Source organism: Apostichopus japonicus, chromosome 10 (genome assembly GCF_037975245.1).
Source record: "Apostichopus japonicus isolate 1M-3 chromosome 10, ASM3797524v1, whole genome shotgun sequence".
In the NCBI taxonomy this organism is placed as follows: domain Eukaryota; kingdom Metazoa; phylum Echinodermata; class Holothuroidea; order Aspidochirotida; family Stichopodidae; genus Apostichopus; species Apostichopus japonicus.
Window position 1 is genome coordinate 15,768,704 of NC_092570.1, and position 25,713 is coordinate 15,794,416.

Consider the following 25,713-nt stretch of genomic DNA (forward strand, 5'->3'; position numbering starts at 1 on the left):
GTTTGACCTTCCAAACGTCCCCCACCCCCCCCGATAATTATGGTAGATGGCCACACTCTGATCTTCCGTACCAATCCCAAATAGCTTCCGACGCCCCTGTTAATACACGTACGTTTCACCTGGATGCCCTAGCAATCGGTACCTAGGAATGTAACTATGTGTAATTGTGTATTGCATGTGTATAGGCCTATAATAGCCTGCATGAGGCCATTTTCTTCATCGAATAATATAAAGAGCTCTCGAACATTCTAACGTTGCGCCTGAAACAAGATTGACAGGGGCAATTTTCCCAAAATAACACCCGAAGTTAAAAAAAAAGTATTTTGGATCCTGATTATGAGATATTTCGGACATGAAATCCCTATTTTAAAGTTGGGTATATGCCGCTTGGAAACCTCGGCAAGTGCCGTTTCCGGCCATCTAGAGGGTTTGTAAATCCCAAAATTTTCTTGTACGCTTCGCGCCAACCCATGGTGGCGCTACGCTTAGATAGTCAACAAGGTCATATCCCCCCCACTCGGAAGTACGGATCGCCGCCCATGTAAAAGACAGTCTGTTTTGCGTGGGATGAATGCTAAAGTAATGATGGTTGCTAAGTCAAAATTTGATGCAATTTTTTTCTATGTATACTTGACAATTACAATGCGGGTTTTTTGGACGCTTGCTCGGGTCAGCGGGTTTGGGTGTTAGAATGCGGGTACAACCCGCGAAATGCGTGTCAGTCGGGAGCTCTATGTAAATGTTGCACTCCCAGTGGTCAAATTTGCATGAAACACATGAACCGTTAACCGTTTATCGAAAGCCCCGAAAACGAGGATTTTCAAACAAAACTTGTACTAGTTGATAATCCGTCTTTATCCAAATTTTTCAACCGAAAAAAAAGGATGTTCAAACAACTTGGATTTTCGGTCGGAAACCAGGTTTTCCCCCTATAAACAGGTTTTTCAATTGATAATCCAAGTTTATCGGCGTGTAGCCTGGAAGTTATCAGTTGAGATCGAGGTGTAGCTTTATTTTATTGTTTTAATTGAAAATCCAGGTTTAATCGATCGAGAAACCCGGAATGATGAATTTGGAGTTTTGAATCGAGAAATGTTCAATTGTGTGGTATTTGGCTTCCCATAAAGCCTGTCCAATACATTACTAAAGCATGTAAGTTAGTGAGAGTTTGGCACCTTGGAAGTTGGAATCGAAGATGTCAAATGGCCTCTGCACAAGGGGCCAGCTTGAAGGAAGGAGGCTCAAGCACATGTAAAGCTGAAGAAACATTCATTGAAGATTGCATTAGGCCCTTCATTCTTTTCAACTTTGACAGAGTGAAGGAACTATCGGTAGGGTCTGGAGTTTGCCTACTCTCTTGTCGCACAAACCTAGGCTAGCCTAACGTTTAGATTAGGATAGGCAAGGCAGGTAGCATTCGCCCATTAAAAGCCCCATTGACTTACACACTAACTCACAAAAGTAATGTGGTCTCTAAGTCTAGATAGAAAATCTAACTAGCTAAATGCTACCCATCACTGGATAGCTGACAAGTTGAATATTCTTGTCATCATCAATTTTCCGTATCATGACCTTGTCATTTTTGCTATCAGAGCCTGAAGTTTTCGTCAATTGTAAACAGACATCTTCACTCAGTAGTAAACCATTTTTGTACGCTGCCCCTGCGAGGCCTGACTGGGTCTAAACTTGCCTCAATTGAACTTAGTTTTGCACCACATGTACTTCCATTCATGCAAGACACAAAAAACCAGAATCTGATTGATAACATATCCAATTCCAAACAGATGTTCTTCCACTGCTTTTGGCACTTTTCCTGAAGGAGAACATTCAGGTAGACTCCATAGGAGTAGGCTATGCCACCAGCAATGTCTATAGCTTAGGCTATGGTATTAGTACTACAAATTATAGTAGAAGTTATGGGAAAATTTGATCAGAGTTTCATTCTAAATCTTTGCGTATTCGTAATATCATACCATGACAAACAGATAATGTTTCCTATATTTCTAGTGCCATTCTGCCATAGTAACAACCGCCATACCTTTCCGCCATAGGCTTTGATTTTTTCCGCCATGGCAGGAAGGATCGAAACCTATGGCGGAAAGACCTGTACATTTTAGGAATGGATTTTACAATGGTGTACAGGGACAGGGATGTATTGTTGAAACTTTCTTTGAATCGCGTGGAAGGATAGGTACACAGTGGAACGCACTCCCACCTGATCTAAAATCAGCACCAAACACCGCCTCCTTCAAGTTAATGCTGGGAAGTCAGCAGCACCATTAGCCAACTTGGAGGACTGCACGTCAACAGCCACATCAGTGGCGATTTGTGCAGTATTACACCAAGACCAAGACCAGTCATCATACTGTATGTGACGGTTCACTGGATAGACACAAGATTGGGGAATTGATACATACTGTAGTCTTTAATGTACAGGTTGATTGAATAGTTTTAATGTAAGTTAGTAAGAGTTGATACACTGTCTTCAAATATATAATAGTTGGTTGAATAAATTAGGCTGATTGTTTATTAAAAAGATCGATTCTGATTGTAGATATAAAAGACCGTTTTGTAGATTTTGCAGGCCTAGATAGAGTGAAGCGAATTAAATTTTTCTGTGAATTTCTTCGTTCCCAAGCCAATGCTAATCACACATACAACCATGAACCAACCCATCAATCTGTTACATTATATTTCTAACCTACATACTAACGTTACTCCTACCCACAACAACGTGCTTTTTCTGCCATACAAAAAGTGGATGACACTTTTTCTATGGCAGAAAAAGCACATTCTCTATTGCATTAGATCGATTCAGATTTTCTTCTGAAAATTGTTATCTGGACCCTGGTAATGGTATGGTAAAAGATTTAGAACAAACTACTGACGTTAGGCTACAGTATGTAACCACTAAGAATGACTGAACAGTGCAAAGAAAAAAAATTAGTGGCTTGTTCAGTTTGCCTAGGAATATAAAATTTGGTTGTTTTCCAGCCCATAAGGGTATTTCAATCTCTAAAACTGAAATTTTTACCATTAACTTTCTTTTGACATTGAAGTTTGTGTCATTATGTGTAGCCAGTGTATTTGGCCAAAAGTTCTGTGCATGTGTACCGAAATGGCCATACTAAATCATAGTAATCTAACGGTTATAAAGCTCTTGGGTTATTGGCTACAGTTTTTGGTCTGACTGAATCACGTTATATCACCTATTTTCAGTCATTTGATCAAATATTGGCTGATATGTGACTTTGAATTTTGGTTTATCATTACCATCACAAGCAATAATGTGTCAGTTTCTGGTTTACATGTGACATTGCATATTTGGTTACTTTTTGTAACAGTATTCTTCTGTAATATCATCATTTGATGATATTTCCTCCTACATGTATTGTCTATTATATATTAACTATAAATTTACACTTTCCTCTTCCTTTTCAGGACAGGGATAAGATGACCAAAATTTCCAATGCACCCTTATTGATCTCCCTTCTCAATGTCATTAACTATCTGGCTATTGCTGAGAAAAGTTACCTTGCTCTTACATTTCTAGAACAGAAATGGTTTGTAAGGAGGGAAGTAAGTCTCTAAGCTAAAAACAAAATGTTCTTACGACTAAATTATACAGCAGCATCCATCCAGTGGATAAAAAAGTCTATCAGAATTGTCTTCAATTTTGAGGACGTTAAAAAGTATCTCCCTGTTTACTATATTTAGTCCTCCAGATTATTTACCAAGTAATGACGTACAGTGTTAAAAGTTGACAATTCACAGTGAGCAAAAATGCTTTCAGAATGGCAATAAACTGCTTATTGAAGAGAGACACTATAAGAGACCATTATTAGACTTTCTCACATATTTTAGAACAATGCTGATGACCATGGATTAATAGTCAGATGATCAGATCTGTATGAATGATTGTGTATTGACTATGTGATGACTGTGTAATGACTATGTAATGACTATGGAATGGCTAAGGAATGACTTGATAACTATGGAATGACTCTGAAATGACTCTTAATGACTCTTGATGACTATGGAATGACCATGGAATGACCATGGAATGACACTTAATGACTATTGAATGACTCTGAAATGACTCTTAATGACTATGGAAAGACTCTGTAATGACTATGGAATGACACTTTATGACTATGTAATGACCATGGAATGACTCTTGATGACTATGTAATGACTATGGAATGACTCTTTATTGACTATGGAATGACTCTTATTGACTATGGAATGACTCTGTAATGACTATGGAATGACAATTTATTACTATATAATGACCATGGAATGACTCTTGATGACTATGTAATGACTATGGAATGACTCTGTAATGACTATGGAATGACTATGGAATGACTCTTTATTGACTATGGAATGACTCTTTATTGACTATGTAATGACTATGGAATGACTCTTAATGACTATGGAATGACTATGGAATGACTCTGAAATGACTCTTAATGGCTATGGAATGACTATGGAATGACTCTTCATGACTATGGAATGACCATGGAATGACTATGGAATGACTCTTAATGACTATGGAGCTACTATGGAATGACTCTTAATGACTATGGAATGACTATGGAATGACTCTTAATGGCTATGGAATGACTATGGAATGACTCTTAATGACTATGTAATGACTATGGAATGACTCTTAATGACTATGGAATGACTATGGAATGACTCTTAATGACTATGGAATGACTCTAATGACTATGGAATGACTATGGAATGACTCTGAAATGACTCTTATAATGGCTATGGAATGACTATGGAATGACTCTTAATGACTATGGAATGACCATGGAATGACTATGGAATGACTCTTAATGACTATGGAATGACTTTGGAATGACACTTAATGACTATGGAATGACCATGAAATGACTCTTAATGACTATGGAATGACTCTTAATGACTATGAAATGACCATGGACTGACTCTGTAATGACTCTTAATGACCATGAAATGACTCTTAATGACTATGGAATGACTCTTAATGACTATGGAATGACAATGAATGACTATGGAATGACTCTGTAGTGACTCTTAATGACTATGGAATGACTCTGACTCTTAATAACTCTTAATGACTATATAATGACTATGGAATGACTATGGAATGACCATGGAATGACTATGGAATGACAATGGAATGACTATGGAATATTAAAGGTGACACATGACACAATGTTCTACATCTGTGATAAGTCAATGCCTGGTCAACTCACTACCTTGAATCAGCATGATATAACAATTCACTGTCTGCTGCCAATGGTACTTTCATGATATCATTTACTCACTGAAACCACACAGTGCCATAAATTTGTATTCTACTGTATTGCATATAAACATTATTGCATGATGTAAATGTGACCATGTTTTTTGTTTTTGAAAAAAAATTAAGTTGTTGATTCGATTAACTTAAAAACTACAGTATGGTACCTTCCTATCCTTCACTGTGTGATGAAAAGTATTGTTAAATATTGACTTATGTTTTGACAAAATGGTACAGTCTGTAAAAAATTTGGAGGGAAAGGAAGTATAAGAATATATCTTTAAAAGGCATCTTTTAAATCTTTCTTTCATGGGTGTTCTTCTTTCGCTTGCAGTCAGGGAAGGGAATCTATACACAAGCAAGCTCAGAGCTGCAGAAGATAGAACAAAGGAGTAAGCCTCATCTTCTCCAAGCACCGAGACAGGACGGCCTGGAATATTTGGTCTCACACATAGCAGAACAACTGGCTCAGTTTGTCAAAGCTCGACAAGAAATGATGGATTTGTATCCTTAACGTAAAGATAACAGGAGAAATGTATATGTATATTGTTTGGGGGCTGACTGACAAAAGTAGGACAAACTTAGGCATGTGTGTGATGAAAGAGGGGAGGGGGTGGGGGGGGGGGTGCTGGGCAGTTTGGGGGTTGGGGAGGGAGTTTACAAGGGTAATAACATTGTTTGAATACATCTGAAAGAATTGATCCGAGGGCAAATGATCCACTATAGACAATGCCAACCAAGAAATGTGCACAGTATAGATGCTACAAATTTTTGACAAATGGTGGGAGTTAGGGGTGGGGGTGGTCTTGGAAGGGTTTGCCCGATGGAAGCATTTTGATTTAGTGTGGATTTATTTAATAGAGAAGTTGTAGTTACACCTGCAGCCCTTCATTTCAGTTTAATAATTATTTAACAGTTCCGTTTTGTAACCGACATTCTGGCAGTTACTGGACAACTTTGTTTTTATGAATAATTACAGTTCGTGGTTCCTAAATTCCTACTAAATATTGTGTTATTTTACCTCTTATGGTCTTTGCTTGTATTAAATTTATGATGGTCATTTAAATCTTGTTTTGGATGTTTTGGACTACACTCCCTGCATTTTGATGTCACACATATCATTAAATGTTTATTTCTTAAATTTAGTTGTTTGTCTCTGTCAAATGATGAATTTCAGTCTATCATTTTCTTGATCGATAACAAAAAATATTGCAACAGTTACATGAAGCTGTGTAATCCGAAAGTCGAGACGGATTACTCCGAAATGTCAACAATACTGGACACCATATGCGAAAGGTTAGATAACATTTAACCAGCGCTATGTCTGAAAGGATAAACTTAAATGGTGGCATTAGGGAAGCAATGAAACCTAGCATCTGGAAGGTAGTGGGTTTGATCCCTGGCCAAGGTTAAGGTGGGGTTTCATCCCAGGAGAAATCCATGGTCTTCCCCTATCTGAAACCATCTTCCACATTGGACAAAAAAAACCCCCAAAAGACTTACAAGCCTCTCTGGTTGTTTCATGCCCAGATAAGATACTGCTGGTATCAGCAATAAACAGTTAAGTACTATTTTATGGTCATTTTGATTCATTTTTCCATATAAAGATGGTTTAAAGCAGGTGATTTATTTGTATTGAAAGCCCGAACATGTTCATGATGAATATGCATGAGTTCTTAAATATGTCATGAATTTCTTGCATCAGTGTTGCACTGTCAAGATGTTTAAGCCCTTGCAGAGAGTATGTCACCAGGTTGTTAACGAGCATAGTTGAGAGAGTATGCCTACAACATTGTCATAGCAGGTGTTACAAAATAGATCAGCAGATATGCTAGAAATTCAAAATACGGTCACCTGTAGTCAAACTATCACCTAGTTTCAAGCTAGAGGTTGTCACAGGAAATATTCAATGGTCTGTTTTGAATCTCCTCAATGCAGGAGCATATCTCATGTGTAATGGCTGGTTCATATTCCAATACATATCAGAGTGATAGATGTAAATGAAGCGAATATGGTGAAAACAATATGGTGAGAGCATGCCATGAAGATGTCTACTTACAATATATATTGTTTACATCTATCACCCCTAACATATATCAAGGAGGGTGAACAGGCGTTTATATCTCTTTGCCCTCTTGTTAATGGACGTAAAGGAGTTAATTCGGTGGATACCAGCTTATTGTTAAGCAGGAATTTTGACCAAAAACTTGGCAAAATAGGATAGAGACCAAAAGAAAAGTTTGCAAGATTAGGAAAAATATGATCGCTGGAAAGCTTGCATTCGGTTTGTGTTGTTCTTTTGACATGAAAATACTGAAATATTATTGATCAATTAACTTACTGGTCAGACTCTGGAGGTCAGAGGTTATCACCTTTTAATGCCAAATAGATGCAAATGATTGTGACCACCTTAGTTGGTAGAGAAATCTCCAGGGAGTGCTCCCTTGCCCCTCCCCCTCCCCCCTTGCCAAAAAGAAAATAGATTCTTTCATAGAAGATGGTGATATAAAAATCTAAAAAAACCTAATAGTAATTGAAAAGTAATAACCAGATTTGCAGTCCAAGGCGTTTGGCATCCCAGTCCTGTCATATTTCTGAGTCCACGTCCACGCTCCTGGCATTCAAAGTCCCGAGCCATAAGTAACTAAAAATAATTCTCTTTACCTGAAATTTCTTGTGTCTTTGTTTTTGTTTTCAGATATAAAAACAGTTTTCACCATCCTCTTCTAGCTCCTCTGAAGAATTCTTGGACTCTGGAAACGGACATTATTCTTTCGCTCCTTCAAGCCAGGACTGCGATGAGTCATTGGCATTTCTTGCCGTCTCTTCTGAGATTACACGACGCACACACGAAGCTGGAGGTCTGGGGTTCTCCATTTAAGGCTAAAGAGGTTATATATTTACATTATCAGTAGATAGATAGATATTTATTCAGCCAATCGTATAAAAATACAATAAAATTGGTTGATAACAAGAGCTCAAAACATTACAAATTGTAAACAACATATAAGACGAAAAATAATGTACATAGATATGAAAACGTGCTATAAAATGTACACAAATATGAAAATGTACTCACAATATAAAGATGAACAAAAATATAAAATGTACCTACAAAATATTAAAGTGTACAAAAATACATAAATGCCCTCATATCCAATATAAAGTCTACAAAGTATGTAATTGTACATAAAATATTAAAATATTGGAGTATAAAATTATTTAACGGTTTTGATGCGCATTGAATATCTTCACAGCAGAAGGATAAAAACTGTCAGTAAATCTTTTAGAACCCCTAAAAGTATGCATTCTTTTGCCTGAGAGCAGGAACTTGAAATAATCAGTTGCTGGGTGGTAATCATCATTCAATATATTTTCAAAATAAAATAAAACTGTTAGCAAACTGCTTATCCACTAGAGAGCCTGTGTATTAGAATGTGTAAAATTAAGTTGGCCTGACGTTTCGATCCTAGCAGGATCTTCTTCAGAGGCTAAATGACAAGTAACAGTACAGAAGGGACAAAAACATGCACAGAGTACAGACAGGTTAATGAGCACTGTGCTCATTAACCTGTTTGTACTCTGTGCGTGTTTTTGTCCCTTCTGTACTGTTACTTGTCATTTAGCCTCTGAAGAAGATCCTGCTAGGATCGAAACGTCAGGCCAACTTACTTTTACACAATATATTTTCAACACGTTTTAATGTTCGCTCCTGGTAGAGTGAGTGAAGGGACGGTAGGCCTGTGCCAATGAGGCGCTCCGCGTTTCTTATGACAGATTTTTGTGTGTTTTGTACATTAGGTGAAATGACTGAATATTATTTGGAAGAAGTCTCTCTGGGGGCAAGGACCTAGGGGGGGGGGGGTGTGAGGAAGAACTGATTTTCAGCAAGACAAAGATAGTTTTGTACAGACTATATATCATCACAAACTGGTCAGAGGCTTCCAAAGAAAATCAAATTATGTTATATATTTATAAATATTGAAAATAAAAAATTTCATAGTAATAATTTGTTTTAAGTAAGTGTAAATCATTTGAATAATTACATTAAATAATTATATGATGATGTAATGAGTTAAAATTGTTCACTAGATTTCATACAAATGATTTACAATTTTCTCCTTTTTTCCCCTCTCATCAGCCAAAGAAGAAGCTCTCGGCTTACGTCTCCGTCAAGAATAACGTGATCCCATCATTAATGTGTTGGTTGATGAGGTTCTACCTCGCCCTTATATCAAAGGTACACTTACATTTAAAAACATAGATCTTGTAAGAATGCATTTTGTGTCTGTCTGTTTTCTGACTTCATATAAAAGGCGAAGAGCCCGAAGGTTCAATCTCAATGACGAACTAAGATGAACACATACTGTAGAAATACAGGTTCAACAGACAAGACCGAAGATATTTACGCTTATTGGAACAATGAACAAGAGAAAGAAGCTGCTTGTAGATGGCCTGCTGGGGCTTAAAAGAATAGTCCAGGTCAAAATTTCATTTTGATACATGTTAAAGAGGAACATAATCTAAGCATTCTGGTGAAATTTGCATTCAATTCCTATATACTGTTTTTGAGATATTGACAGTTGAAGTTGCCAACTTTCTTACCAAAAGTGAACTTGGAGCAAACAGGTGTGATGTCATTGTTGCACATTAATAAATAATGTTTTGTTTTCCTTTAAAATTTATGTCTAATTTTAAACTCGACAATTGGATGCATCCATGATGTTAATGGACCATAGGTATTGGTATTTTATAAACTTCACATCCCCTTAAGACAAAACTAGTAACCCTATCCAATCCAAGGTCAAATCAATAGACTGAAAAATACAGAAAAACAAACATTATTTGTCAGTGTGCAACATTGACATCACACCTGTTTGCTTCAAGTTCACTTTTGGTAGAATATCAGATAACTTCAACTGTCAATATCTCAAAAACTGTACATAGATATTGAATGCAAATTTCACGAGAATGCTTAGATTATGTTCCTCTTTAACATATCAAAACGACATTTTGACCTGGACTATTCTTTTAAATGGTTGTAGGCTGGTTGTGGATGGCCTGCTGGATCTTAATGGTTGCAGTCCGAGTTAAGCTGTGCAGTATAATTAAAAAGGAAGAGTTTGTCATAGTTATTGCTCTATGTGATGACTGACTTAGCCAAACAGCTAAGAAAAATCTTATTCCACGTGGGAGATATCACAGTTTTTGTGTTTCTTCACACGCAAGGCTGAAGGCTTGATCAAGTCTAAATATGACATCCACGACCCACATGTAGCGCTCCATTGTTCTTACGTTTTTCTTTGAATTGTTCCAATGTTTAATTTCCTGTAACGGAGATGGGTATTTTTGCAAATGCTGAATGAACAATGTTGAAGTCCTTAACATGATAGCAACGATTTCAGTGTGGCCTTGAAAATGCGATAAGAATAACGAGTAACAGGTTTCAACTCCATACAGCACTGTGACATCACAGATTTCCAAAATGGCAGCCCTCAGACGCCGGCATTCAAACTCGGACATATTCCAAACAGAGGCAGATTTATTTTTCTTTTAGCTGATTGGGAGAGTTGATCTTCACAAAGATCTCTGTCACATAAGCAGATGATGCCGGGTCTCTCCTTTAAGCTATGTAGAATAGATTCTCGGGCAAGTTTCATGGTACAGACTCACGCTTGAAAGCTATTTATCTTGCACGTACCAGTGGGAATACTACTTGTACGCTTGCTGATAGATTTGGTGAAGTCAAGCAGCTCAGGGCGGTTTTTGTTCGACCCAGTCTAAATTGCCATCTAGGGTCGTTAGAACGCCTGCCTGCCATGTACTATTAAATGAAGGCATCAATTCCAGAAATCATGGTCACTTCACATACAGTCAGTCGATATCGAGCAATTAATATTTGTTAACGTCTTTTCATTGCCGTTTTCTCATTTCTGACAGTTCAGCTTCTACTTTCATGAAACTTTGAGCAAGCAATCACCTCCGGCAGACATCAAGTCACACTTATCCAATCTATCCATGGACTACTACAGCAAGTAAGTCTCTGACTTGTATATTTGGTCAATATATATATATTATCTTTGATTACGGAGCTTCTTGGTGGAGGAATGGGATGGGGGGGGAGAGGGGGAGTAACACAAATGTCAAGAAGGGAATTTTTGCTGAAAGATTATAATGCTCCATTTACTGTAAAAATGATTTATATATATATATATATAAAAACATATTAATGCAATCACCTGTAGCCATCTGACAATACCCGTAATAATACTACATATTAATCTGTATTAATCATGTCATAACTTGAAACCGTCTGTAATATCATCTATAAACCTGCCAATATATGTTAATCATAGATACGTAAAATCAGTCATTACCCGTAATCATATGTAACCATGAATGTCTTCATTATCATGTTTGAAGTCTTACGCACATTCCCTTACCTTGACTCTCTCCCTCTCTCCAGGGTGGTCACATTCCAAAAGAAGACGGATGCAAATTACATCATCCTGGTGTTCGATACTCACGGTTCACAGTACACGGGACATGGGTATCACTTTCCTGTCGGGTTTACAGAACCTCCCACAGGCTTGGACAGTTTTCCAGCCGTGTTTTCCTATCCAAGGGTAAGAACTGATGCTTTGGCCATGTACTTCATTGAAAGAGACAACTGTTTCATTTGAATACCTTCTATTTTATATACTTATCAATTTGTCAAAATTTCCATTTTTAATATTTGTTTTTTTTCAAATGCAGTGATCTTGTTGTTGTCTGCAGTAAGTGGTTATGGAAGGCTGTGTGTGCAATACTTAGAACATTGGCAGGCACTCTGTTTGGAACTGTTTGGCTATGTTTATAGTACTATTACTTTCCTGTATGTTGGCCACCCACACTGCTTGACTGTGGTTATGGAAGGCTGTGTGTGCAATACTTAGAACATTGGCAGGCACTCTGTTTGGAACTGTTTGGCTATGTTTATAGTACTATTACTTTCCTGTATGTTGGCCACCCACACTGCTTGACTGACTGACACTCTGACTGAACTCGACCGTCCTGTCCTATATATTGATAGTCGTAAAGATCCCATTGTCTAACAACAGACCTCCCCCTGCACACCACACCACTGATAAGTACACACAAGTGACACAATGACTGAATTCAGTCAATGTCCAGGGCTCGTTGAGGTCACATGCAAACTTATTTTCCAGTGCTTGGTTACTTTTGTTGGGACTGGACTGTCTTCATTGTGAACCCTGGCACTTTCGACTCCCAGTCGGAGCCAAACGCTGCAGGTTCAGTTTCTCCTGACTGAGGTCGACGTGACCTTAAAGAATCGATCGGTTGTAGTCTTAATTACAAGCACACTGCCTGAGGCTTCAGAAGCAGATTCATAATTCCATGATACGTTCGTGTTGTGGTAGCTTGAAGATTCATAATTACAACCACATGTTCCTGTTGTAGTAGCTTGAAGATTCATAATTCCAACAACACGTTCCTGTTGTAGTACCTTGAAGATTCATAATTCCAACGACACGTTCCTGTTGTAGTACCTTGAAGATTCATAATTCCAACGACACGTTCCTGTTGTAGTAGCTTGAAGATTCATAATTTCAATGATACGTTCCTGTTGTAGTAGCTTGAAGATTCATAATTCCAATGACAAGTTCTTGTTGTTGAAGCTTGAAGATTCATAATTCCAACAACACGTTTCTGACATGTGATACATACACAAAGGCTGTATTGCATGTATCAATTTCATTCCATTTCCATTCACCTGTGTTGATATTTGTTCTCCATGTATCATGTTTGTTGACAATAATTTGTATCAAGTAAAAGGGAGGCCACACTTGACACAACTTGACTATGGGTTCATCTCTCTTCCATCTCTGTAGGATAAACCGATTCACCTTTGGCCTAACGTTGTGATGCTTCTCAGTGAATCTTCAGGCGGAAATGTCGAACGACCGACTTATTGCTACGATATGGTGAGTTGTTCTTGGGTGCGAGGATATCCGGAGCTGTGCAGCTGTCTCCGGATAGGGTGGTGAAACTGGATCCGTGGTTGGATCCACATTAAGGTTGAGTTGAGGCATTGCACAGACTCAGGAGGGTTGAACTTGGAAGTTTCAACATTGGTTTTGTTAAATGAAACATTTAAAGCCATTACAAATGAAAACTGTTTCAAAAGTCAGCTACTCATTTTAGCACTGTATTACAAAAGAAAGTAGGTAGGTGAATAGTTATGGTCGGTAGCATATTCTATTTGGAGAAAGGTGGTACAGTAGTCGTGGCCAGGGGAGGGTTTGTAAGTCAGAGCGGTTGCCCCTCCCTTTTACTAGGAAGAAAGTGCTGTTGAATGGTACCTACATGAAAATGACCATACCAGATTTGAAGTAAAGAGCTTCATCTAAATAAAACATCAGATAAAGGACATTGATACTGTTGACAATTTTCCTGTCTGGGCTTAAATTGGAATGATGACTCAGAAGTTATAATTACCATGGAGAGAGTTATTCCATTGTATTTGTATTTATCACCGTTATGCCGTATGTCAGAATGATCTAAATATCTGGACACTTTTGAAATACTCCTGTGGAGGAACATATCCTGGGGGGGGGGGATGGGGGAACCTGGACGTTAGTTAAACCAAGTGATACTGTCTGGGCGGCCGGGCGGCCCCTGGATGAACTCTTTGCTGTTTACAAAATCGTGTGGTATTAGATATAATTGTCAATTGACCTTGCATCAATTTCGTTTGCAACAGAAACTGGAAATAATTGCCATATGTGGACTTTTGATCTGTGACAACTTCTTCTGCACTGACTGAAGTGGAAGTCAAGTATGCTACACAGAGTATGTGACTGTTTATCTCGATAACGTTTATTAAGTCTATAAAATTACTCTAGTGAAGGCTCTTATACATCGACATTATTGAAGTTGACAACTATCAACTTAAGATTTGTAAAGGAAAAGAAGAAGAAAAAGCGGGAAGAAATGGGTCCTGGATGACATAGTGTTTCCTAGGGCCCGACCAGCTCCTCCACGCTACTGAATGCATCAAGCACCCCTTCTTTATTAAATTTTTATGTTTGTTCTCATTTTTTACCCCCTCCCAGCAACAACAGATCACATATTTCATCATCAAGGTGGACATCAAAATGAGCCTGCTTCTCGTCTTTGAAGCCAAGAAGTCAGAAAAGGACACGAACATCAGTAACTTCCTGCAAGGTACGGAAATAAAATTAAAGAACCGTTCCTCAATGGGCTAACGCTCCACAGTTGTCGAGATCTCGTGATATTGGAAGCCCATTTTGGAAAGCACAAAATCCCCGGGGAATGCAAGCACTGCAGAGATGATACCAGTGCCAGTTTTGATGGAAAGTTTACGAGTAGTAGTTTATAGGGAAACTATTGGAAGAAAATCTTTAAAGATCTGAAAATTAGTTTGAAACGTTAACTTGTCTGAAGACCGATCGGATCTGCTTATTCTCTCAGCCGTCAAGTAATTCTGATCAAGAGTTGAAGTTTGCGACGATGTTTTGACAATTTTCAGCGTATAAGGGGATGCAAACTTGGACTGTTTAGGTCACAGCCAGTGACACGGATTGATACACAGAGGGAAGTGAACTGAATGGGGGCAAGAAGGGTGGGTGATTGGTCTTGTTCGTGGACCAGTGTTTATAGTCTGTAGCTACTGGTGTGTCTTCAGATTCATATGTTTAGAAAATTTTAAAAAATTAGAAAAGAAATAAAATAACAACAAATACCTCTAGAAAGCTTGCAAGAACTTCATAAACAAATGGATCAGACTTCATGAGTGTAAGGAAATGCATTGCTTTAATGAAGGTCAAAGGGCACTTGAGATTAACATAGTTCAAAGTCTTACCAGCTCATACATACAATAAACTTCAAAAGTAAACCATGTATGAAATTTACACTTAATTTGAAGTGTGTGGAGGTCAAAGGTCCTTTGAGGGGTCAAAACTTCAAATGTTGAGTGCACTGTTACAGTGAATGTTATCATATCAAACTTGTGGTCAATTTGATTCAGTTTGGCATTCTATACAAATGCATGTGTTTAGCAGAAACAGTTGGCAAATTGATTGCTTTCTATTTTCTTGATCTTAAAATGCGCTTTTGACTCTTACACTACACACATTCCAAGGTCAGTTAAGAAATTTTTGTATGTAATAATACAGTGTTTTTTTTATATATTTTTTAAAATATAATTCTCCATGTATCTTCCATATTTCGTTATAAGGGGGGGGGGGGGAAGGTTGGTTGGTGGCTAGCCGGCAGAATCCTTTGAGAGCAGTAACCCAACCAGGGCTTGAACCGAGCCAATCAGGAATCTCCAATCACTGATGGAGCTACCAATTACACCATTTTGGTTCCCAATTAATAAAATTTGTTTCTTACCTTTATACTTCCACCTGTTCCAAAGAACAGAAAATTAAAAGGCTCTAGTTGGGCTTGAACCGGAGACTTGGAGCTTGTCTGACTCTTTGTTACAGATCACTAACCACTGCGCCACTTGAACTTTTGAGAAATAATGCTCGTTTGTAATATTTAAACTTCAGAATGGAAGGGTGAAAAGGGCAGAAAATTAAAATGCTCTGGTTGGACTTGAACCGGAGATATGGAGCTTGTCTGACTCTTTCTGTTCCAGGGCACTAACCACTGCGCCACTTGACACGTTTCTAAGTAATGCTTGTTTCTAATATTTAAATTTGAGGATAGAAAGGTGAAAAGAGCAGAAAATCAAAATGTTCTAGTTGGACTTGAACTGGAGACTTGGGGCTTGTCTTTCCTTTTTTTCATGGTTTCCTTCATTTTTCAACGACGACAAATTTTTTGATTAATTAACTTAGATTTATCAAGAAAAGAGCTCTTTAATTTTTTTTCTTTTTAGCAGTTGTTAACATGGTATATGTCACCATAGGGGAAATTGTTAATGAAAACGTATCATGAATGTGAAGGCTGTGAAACTTTTAGTCTGTTTCTTTAGCCTTTGTTTCTTTGGTCCTCTTGCAGATATGGCTTCCTGTCTCAGAGGAACAAGGCTTTTATCTAATTTGAGGCAGGGTTCGAAGAATTGATGAAGAAGACTACCGACCAGTCCGGGAAAAATGTGCATCTAGTTTTTGAGGCAGGGTTTGTTGAACGACCGACGTCGGAGGGAATTTTTTTGACCGTCTGCGGACCAGTTTGAAAGACCGACGTAGAAGAAAGTGTTCCATCTAGTTCAATGGAGATCTGAAAGAACCTCATAGAGTTAGATCTAGTATTCTAGTCTGTGAGGCAGGGTGAAGAACTAATTTAAGGTTTGAAGAATTGGCCTTGAATGTAGTGTTTTGGCTTATTATGGTTGATAAAGTTTTAAGAGCTGATATTAAAAGGGTTTCTTATTTAGCTTCAGACGAGAGTTTCCCTTTCCGAGAGATGGCTGTAAAACGGTGGGAGTGACAGAGGATGAGATTGCAAGTAGTTTAACAATCGATGTGGAAGAATGGTGTAGAGTTTAACCTGCATCTACTTGTTGGCAGGGATAAGAACTCATTTTTGGCAAGTTTTGCCTTTCCAAGAAGGGGTTTTGAAGAATGAATGAATGAAGAAATTTTTTAAGTAGCATAAGAAATGGGGGAAAGAATTGCTGATGGAGAGAATATAGTCTCTGATTTAGTTTAATGCAGATTGTAAGAGAACTAAAGAGAGTTTTTACTGTCAGAGAAAATGTTTGAATTTGAGTTAGGAGGGATTTCATCTACCGTGATTGCTGGAAGAACTGTTTAGTGGACACACCTAAACAGACACACAGAACTCATTCTTGTGAAGATTTTTGCTGCTCAGTCTGAAAAAGGATTTAGAAGAGAAATAGTAGTTTGATATTTATCCATTTCTTTTAAGAAATAAAGAGCGTGGTCTTGTTCAAGAGTATCAGCATTAAAGTTAATAAATTAAATATGTCCAAAAGTCAATGGATTGAAATTATCGTACTGAACTGAGGTGACCCTTGACCCATTCTGCCCAAAACTTCAAAGGAGAAAGGTTAAAAGAAATAGGAAAATTATTGGGCTATTAAAGAGAACCTAGTTCCAGATTTCTCCTTTAAACAGATCTAACCATTTCTCTGACCAGCCTCCTTCTTTTGAGTAAATGCTCAGGATTGAGGAAGCGGGGAATGTTATCATAATAAAGGCAAGTTCTATTTTTGTAAGAAAATATTCATTAATAAAATAATGAAATGTGTACAGCTTTTCCCCTTTTTCATAATATTTTCTTTTTATTTCTTTCAATCAATTTATGTTTTCATGTGATACAAGCACTTGTTGCCTACAGGAAGACACAAAATCTATTTTTGTTTTCTCCTTTAGAAACTAAAATAACAGATATAACTACTATCAGTCCAGTCTACAGAAATTAAACAATGAAACTTAAATTGAGAAAACAAGAAATTGTTAGTTGAAGAATGAAATATTGTTGGGCAATTAAACATCCAAGACTTATCAATCTTTCCTAATTAGGGCACATAATAAAAATAAATTGATTTTCCTGTTTCAAACAGCAAGTAGCTAGGGCCTACATCTCAGCCAGTTTGTTTAATATACGTAGCTGAAAGGACTTATTTTCTTCAATTAATTACGAAAGTATAACAAACAACGGCTTAAAATTAACCAAGGCCTGGGCTTCAAAGAACACATCAAATGAGTATCAGGATAGCATTCTATACCTTCCTACATATTAAAGAATATTATGAGCAACAAATGAACAATTTTTATTAAGTTAAGTAGTCATTGTGAATGTTCAATATTTCATCAGCCAACCTGGTTGTTTTAATTAAAGTAGTACTGAATAGCTGGGCATAGCTTTCTCAAAGTTAAGCCTCTCTTCATAAATATAGCTACATAGTACAGCAGCAATTTGACCAATGTGGGGGGGCCTCTATGCAAACTTCTGTAGATGCAAAACTGCACACATGTGTTCTTAGATAACTACTGTAACTAGAACCTCAAGACATAATGATGAGAAGACAGCGTTGTCCCTATCAGGATAATTACACTTCCCCCATCCCCTTCCCCACTATGAAATTCTAGTTGGAACTAATGCTTTTGTAAGGCACATTGGGATACGATCTAGTTGGTTTTCAATCATGCTGTTTACCAATTGAGAATGAACTCTGTAGAACTGCAGAGCCAAAGTTACGAACATCAAGGTGGTCCTACATATTCTATAATTTATCTGCAAAACAACTGTCCATTTTGTGACAGGTTCAGCCTCTTAAAGCCACACATACACACACCAACTTGATTGCAAAAGCTGCTCGCCTGCCTAAGGCAAGTAACCTCAACCTGTGGCATCTTTAAATGCAAGGCTCACAAAAAAACAGTTTCTGAAACTGGATGGCAGATACATAAGAAACCTCCCTATAAATTGGAGATTTAGACCAAAAATATTTAAAACAAAAAGAAGAAGCAAGAAAAAAAGAAGCTTAGTATTTCAAAGTAGAGTCTTTTGATCCGTATGATATTGCTCAGCCATGGAATCTCTTAAAAAGAAAGAACAAATTAAATAAATTTAATGTTTACACATGTTAACACATGTTTACTGGATGGCAGATTCAAAAGGCATTGTATTGTATACTGGAGGTTTAGAACCACAAAAAAAAAAAATTGAATGTAGAAAAAAAGAAGTTAATTACTTCAAAGTCAAATCTTTAGATAGTAACTTGATAAGGCTCAGCAGTGAGCTGCAAAATTTCTTAAAAAGGAAGAAAAATAGAAATAAAGTAGACAAATAGAAAATAAAACTGAAATAAAATTCACAGAAATAAATTTAGCAGTGTGCAACTCTCCTTATATGTTCTGTTTGTTAAATATCTTTTTGAGATGAAATATAAAAGTAATATCGAAGATGTCCAAGCTATGGCACTTTGAAATCACGCAAACAAACACATCCCCCACACCCTTCCAAAGGAAGGAAAAATTAAGTCTGGTTGTCGTTCTACCGTAAACCTCAAAATGTCAATTTCTCATGAAATTTGCACTAGAGACAGTTCTTCGTTTATTTAGGCGCTGTGTCAACAGTAGGATGCCTGACCGGGGGCTGCAGCATCCTGCAGCCCAGGCTGTTTGGGACAATAATCTTTTGTACTCAGCAGTGTCACACAATATTTACTGCTGCTGGATAAGAAGATATTATCACACTTAAGCTATTACGTAGTATCCCCACATCTGCACTAGAAACAGTTCTTTGTTTATTTAGGCGCTGTGTCAACAGTAGGATACCTGACCCGGGGACAGCAGCTCCTGCAGCCCAGGCTGTTTAGGACAATAATCTTTTGTACTGAGCAGTTTCACACAATATTTCCTGCTGCTCCACATGTAGAGATGATCTACATTGTTTGATATCAAACATGTTAAATATTTCCTAATGTCAATCATCCTGACAATAAATTAGATAAATATGCTAATATAAATATTTCTTTCTATAATTTAGTGTTCACATCCAATTTTTTAATGTCATTTGATGGCATGGCGTAAGAAAGTTGGATTGCAATTATTAAATTTGTTTATTCCTTCCCTGAAACAGTGAGGCAGCGATGTTAGTAATATTTCTACGAGTCGTTTGCAAAAAAAAAAAAAAAAACCAAGGCAGCCACCTCACGGAATTAATCACAAGCATACCACACACAGCACACTGAAAATGACGAACAGAAGAAAATTAATATTCTGAGGATGGTATACCTCCTTTCATAATGTACAAAAAATCTAAACCACAGTGATATTTGAGTTGCAGCTAAAATGAAGAAAATAACAAATGCCCCAAAGTAGATTTATATCTCCATTGTTAATGAATACTCTTTTACCGACAATCAACTTGCAGCTACCCAAATGGAATGTTATTAAGTAAAACATACATCTTTCAAAATATATATATCTTAATTTAGTTTATGTTTCTTTTAATTACATAACAACATATCTAGCCCTGCCTTTCCCTGTCATGAGGTTTGAACAAGTCACTTCTTAAATGGAGACATAATTTCAAAGCCTTGGTTCACACAACAATTTTCGTGCAGTCATTTATCCTCAAAAATTGGAGTGAAATTTCTGTTCATGCATTCTTGCAATTCTGTAACAACTGTGTGTGTCTGGTCACAAATTGAACGGCTGGTATTAATCCATCCAATTTACCTATCTGGCCATACATTTACCAGCTGGTATTATTCAAACCAAGTCACCAATCTGTTCACAAGTTGACCAGCTGGAATTATTCAAACCAAGTCACCTATATGGTCAAAAGATGACCAGCTGGTATTATTCAGCCCAATTTACCTTTGTGGCTACACATTTACCAGCTGGTATTATTCAAACCAATTTACCTATCTGGCCACACATTTACCAAACTGGTATTATTCGACCAAGTCACCTGTCTGGTCTTAGTTAACCGCTAGTCAACTGATACTCATTTACCTATCTGGTCACGAGTTGACAAGCTGGTACTATTAAAACCGATTCCCCTTTCTGGTCATAAGTTGACCGACAAGTTGTTTTCAAACCGATTCATCTTTGTGGTTCAAAGCTCCTTCTGCTTCTTCTCTTTTCTCCATCTGAAACTCTTCTTTCAAACCGTTCTCTTCCACATTGACATAATCTTCTACATTTTGAACTTTTTCGCCTCTGTTTATACTGGCTTCCTTCTTTTCCTTCAGCCGTTTTAACGTATACAACACAGCCATCGATGAAGCACCTAAGAAAAAGGCACCGGCCCCAAAGAAGAATGATATGTTGTAGTTTCCGGTTGCGTCGTAAAGGAAAGCTGCATTTCAGGAGAAAGAGAAGATATGATACGATTTAATGATCACACTCATCCACAGCTGTCTGTATGGACAAGTCCTTAAAAGTAATCCAAATTTTTTTTTTTTTAAAGAGTTTTGATCATATTTTTGATCATATTAATAATATATAACCTCAAACCCACAAAGAAACAGTTTACACAAAGAATATACAGAATATTTCAGCTCCTAAATATTTCAGCTTCTGAATTCTGAAGTTGAAATATTAGAAATGCGCAGTATTTCTCAACAGTTGCAGTGGCCAAGTTGGTAGTTCTCTGTAACTGAGAGAGTCAGACAAGCTCCATGTCCTGAGTTCAAATCCACATGAGAGCATTTTTATTTTCTGCTCTATTCTGCTTTATTTTCCTCCTTCCATTCTGAATTCTGAAGTTGAAATATAAGAAACAAGCAATTATTTCTCATCAGTAGCAGTGGCCAAGTTGGTAGTTCTCTGTGACTGAGAGAGTCAGACAATCTCCATGTCTTGAGTTCAACTCCATCTGAGAGCATTTTAATTTTCTGCTCTTTTCCTTCTTCCATTCTGGAGTTTAAATATTAGAAAAAAGCATATATTTCTCATCAGTTGCAGTGGCCAAGTTGGTAGTGCTCTGTGACTGAGAGAGTCAGACAAGCTCCATGTCCTGAGTTCAAATCCACATGAGAGCATTTTAATTTTCTGCTCTTTTCCTGCTCCAATCTGAAGTTGAAATATTAGAAATGAGAATTATATCTCAACAGTTGCAGTGGCCAAGTTGGTAGTTCTCTGTGACTGAGAGAGTCAGACAAGCTCAATGTCCTGAGTTCAAATCCACATGAGAGCATTTTTATTTTCTGCTCTTTTCCTGCTTCCATTCTGAATTCTTAAGTTAAAATATTAGAAACAAGCAATTATTTCTTAACAGTTGCAATGGCCAAGTTGGTTATTCTGTGTGACTGAGAGAGTCAGACAAGCTCCATGTCCTGAGTTCGACTCCAGCCAGAGCCTTTTACTTTTCTGTTCTATGGAAAAGGTGGAAGTATAAAGGTAAGAAACAAAGTTTTCCCAATGGGAACCAAAATGGTGTAATTGGTAGTTCTGCCAACAAGCCATTGGGACTCTCCTGATTTGCTGGGTTCAAGGCCAGGTTGAGGTGAGAAAGGGAGAGTAAAAGGAGAGAGAGTGTGGCGAGAGGGAAGGAAGGAGGGTGTGGTGAGAAGGGAGGAAGGAGAGTGAGACGAGAAGGGAGGAAGGAGAGTGAGACGAGAAGGGGTAGGCCAGAAGGGAGGAGGGCGGGTGGGTGAGGCAAGAAAGGGTAAGTTCCCAAGCGGCCAGGTGAGTTTGCCGTTACCCCCTCCCCCTGACAAGGTTCCCAAGCGGCCAGGTGAGTTCGCGGGTACCCCCTCCTCCCTGACAAGGTTCCAAAGTGGCCTCCCTATCCCAGACAAGTATCAGAGGAGAAAATGTTTTATAAAATGTTTTATAAAGTCCAAACAAGTGGATCTTTAAATATTTGAAAATCGCTTCTTATCAGTCTCTCCTCTAATGGTCTAGTGGTAGAGCAGAAGCTTTTGCATCACAGGGTACCTGGTTCAAAACCAACTTCTGCTTTTGCTTTTACTAAATTATTTCTTTTAGTAAAAGAAATTTTCCAAGAAATAAACAACACAAGAAAAACGAAAGAAACAGCTGATTTTTCTCAACTTGTTTAGCAGCTTATGGAAAACACAACCATAAAAGTTATATATTTTAAATATATATATTCATATAGATACATCTTATAGACACAGATATATATAGATATATACATATATGTTCATAGATATATAAATAAAAACAAAGGGAAAAAAGTCAATACATCCACTTAGAACCAAGAATTGCAATACAAAGAGATGAGTTTAGTACTCAGGATGTGCTCAGAAATAGTTGAGTGCCGGGCAGATTTGTATGGTAGTGTGATCCACGTCCTAGGGTTCTAAAGACAAGGGCGTCACATACACAAACACGCACACATGTTTGTATAACATTCAGACCGAGGACCCCATTGTATTTTCCATTTTTCAAATCCACGTACCCTAACCTTCACAATACCCCATACAATAGAATTCTTCCAAGGACGTGGTGATTCTTTAGAAATCACAACCGAGGACCTGAAATTCTTTTGTTCAAGTCCTCGGTCAGATTGAAAATCAAACGCACACTTACACACGCAATCACAATCGCATAGATTCCTTAAGCCTTCGGGCTAGGAATCAGAAAATGGAATTACTTGGATATCTAAAACATCATGCACAACATGACCTAATTGTTTAAATCCAAAAAGTGTCTAGGTACAGAAAACAGCATAGCTGTGCATTGTGGGAGCCCTAGACATGAATATTCATATTCATAATGTTGTTGGTGCTTGATCATTCTCTTGTTCCGTTCCGACCTCCAAAATGATGAGTACTTCTCACCAAAAAAGTTTCACAAAAAGAAATTTTTCCAAATTTCAGCATTTCAGAATGAAACAATGTAGCAATGCCAACTTTCAGCTGTTTACACACACAAACACATACCCCACCCACACACACGCTTACATACATGACATTATATGGTAGCATCTGTAGGCTTCTAGTGCTCAACATGTGGCATAGATAGAATAAAGAATATGCTGGTTTTATACCTGGACTGTGGCCTAGTGAATAAAGGTGGTGACATTTGAAGCAATGAGGTTTAGCAAGCGGGAGGTTCAGGGTTCAATGCCCGACTGGGTCATCGGAAGGAGGATTTTTTGCATCCAAGAGCAATCTACTGTTTTTCCATTTGAAATAGACTTTCTAAAATTGAAAAGATTCCAAATTTGAGTTAAAATGTTAAATTGGGAGCCACCTGGCGTGAAAGTTGTAATCCACAAGCCCTTGCGGGGCTGTTCTCCCCACATTCGTGGACGTTAAAATCACTGCCTGATACTATGATTATGACGATGAAAGTAGGCGCTCCATTCAAGCTGTCCAACTTCAGTTCCATGTTAACTACCTAGGCATCCCATGTATTTATACACACACACAAAGACTTAAATCATTTCATAACTGAATTTCAACACACTTTTGACATTTTCAGACGCTAAGTTCTCTCCATAAAAATATGACATGAATAAAAGTATTAGGCTCACCCATGAAGTAGACCCCGATGAGGTTTCCCGTGCCAAGAAAGGTCATCGAGATACCCCAAGCATTGGGCACGTTGGTCGGGGGCACGGCCTCTCTGATGCAGACGATGGTGACCGCGATGGCCATCCCACTTCCGGCACCGAGGAAGAAGGCGCAGATGGCTAGTCCAGCAAACGACGCGGTGAATGGGTTGAGTAGGTCGCTGATGCAGCACATCATCGTGGAGACCATGAAGAGCATCATGGGCGATACGATCTTCAGGTCGATCAGGACGCCGTGGAACAGACGAGACGAGAAGCTTCCGATCCCGACCAGCGAGATGAGCCAAGAGGCCGTGGTCTGCTCGATACCGAGATCAAAGACCGCTTTCGAGGTGAAGAAAACCAAGGACGAATAGTAACCGAATCCCAATAAACAAAACGCCACAAATATAAAATTGATGGACGGCATTTGCCAGATTAATTGAAGTCCGAAAAACTTGAGGCAACGCCAGAGGTAGAAATAACAAGTTCTGCTCGATTCCGTGGCCGAGATATCCTCGTCTTCCGCTGCATCGTCTGCGAGCTGTTTATGTTTCGTCTTCTCGTTGATGAAGTAGAGTTCCCGGTCGGACGGCCGAAACAGGAGGCCGCAGACCACGATGAGGAGGACCAACGATGCCAGGATGGGGAATGTTCTTTGCCATGTGAAGGTATTGATCAGTAATTGCAGGAAGGGAGGTACCGCTAGCATGCCAATGCCTACGCCAGACATCGCGATCCCATTGGCTAATCCCAGGCGCTTTTGGAAATAATGACCAATGACGGTGACTGCGGGCTGATAGGTGAAGCCTACGCCAATCGCTGAAAAATAACAAAAATAACATTACGAGATTATATCAATGTTTGCATGCAAAGTATCACCATCACATGAGGTCTTTGTTTATAGCTCAGTTGGTTGCTCCTTGTAGTAGAGTTATACTTGTCAATGTTCCATAGAGAAATTCCCCATAAAAACCCTCTCTTTTTAGCTACTTGCTAACATAAGAAAGCCAAGTGCTTAAATATTTCAGATATTAAGACTTCAAGGACTTGTTAATGAAATTAAAAAGAAAAAAGTAAGGTATTCAATGAAAGTTTGTGGGATGCAGTATTTTCTGTATTGGCCTTGTTAGACATAATCATGTTGCTACTAAGGAGCCATGGAACTGTTGTATCCAGTAGACCTCTTAGTAATAGGGATATACCTGATATGTGTGATTATTAACCAGCTTGGTCAAAGTTACAACATTATGTAAAATGCAGCTTCATGGAGAACAATATTGAACATGTGCTCAAAGCCTTACATTTGTCTGTCAGTACACATTAAGAACATAAACACATGAAAAGTACTATAACAACTGTCAGTCTGTCAAATATTTATACAAGGTTCGTAGCTATTAACTGCTTATTTTCCACAAATGTGGGCTGCTCCC

At 38.1% G+C, this 25,713-nt stretch overlaps 2 protein-coding genes across 5 annotated transcripts in view; one reads left to right on the forward strand and one right to left on the reverse strand.

Moving 5' to 3' along the window:
- Positions 1–1,118: 1,118 nt before the first annotated feature.
- Positions 1,119–17,545, forward strand: LOC139974736 (KICSTOR subunit 2-like). 2 transcript variants are annotated; one of them, XM_071982116.1, is made up of 11 exons: positions 1,119–1,331; positions 3,442–3,579; positions 5,631–5,800; positions 6,515–6,592; positions 7,995–8,187; positions 9,438–9,536; positions 11,237–11,331; positions 11,763–11,922; positions 13,189–13,281; positions 14,413–14,524; positions 16,331–17,545. In XM_071982116.1, the coding sequence occupies exons 1-11, from the start codon at positions 1,203–1,205 to the stop codon at positions 16,393–16,395; spliced, it is 1,332 nt and encodes a 443-aa protein (XP_071838217.1). In that variant the 5' UTR covers positions 1,119–1,202; the 3' UTR covers positions 16,396–17,545. The 2 variants fall into 2 exon arrangements, with proteins under 2 accessions (XP_071838217.1, XP_071838218.1); XM_071982117.1 differs by lacking the exon at positions 13,189–13,281.
- Positions 17,546–19,467: 1,922 nt separating this feature from the next.
- The window catches only part of LOC139974735 (monocarboxylate transporter 13-like), a 50,547-nt gene continuing 44,301 nt past the window's right edge, over positions 19,468–25,713 (reverse strand). For all 3 annotated transcript variants that reach the window (XM_071982115.1, XM_071982113.1, XM_071982114.1), the window contains 2 exons: positions 24,263–25,102; positions 19,468–21,112 (listed from right to left, as the gene is read on the reverse strand). In XM_071982115.1, coding sequence (XP_071838216.1) covers positions 20,847–21,112; positions 24,263–25,102 — 1,106 coding nt within the window. In that variant the 3' untranslated portion in view covers positions 19,468–20,846. The remainder of the gene's footprint in view (positions 21,113–24,262; positions 25,103–25,713) is intronic.

Bases quoted from the DNA above. Each gene is read 5' to 3' on its own strand.
- LOC139974736 (XM_071982116.1), top strand. From the start codon at position 1,203: ATGGCCTCTGCACAAGGGGCCAGCTTGAAGGAAGGAGGCTCAAGCACA. The intron at 1,332-3,441 runs GTAGGGTCTGGA...CTTCCTTTTCAG, and splicing joins ACAGAGTGAAGGAACTATCG to GACAGGGATAAGATGACCAA. The intron at 14,525-16,330 runs GTACGGAAATAA...GTCCTCTTGCAG, and splicing joins CATCAGTAACTTCCTGCAAG to ATATGGCTTCCTGTCTCAGA.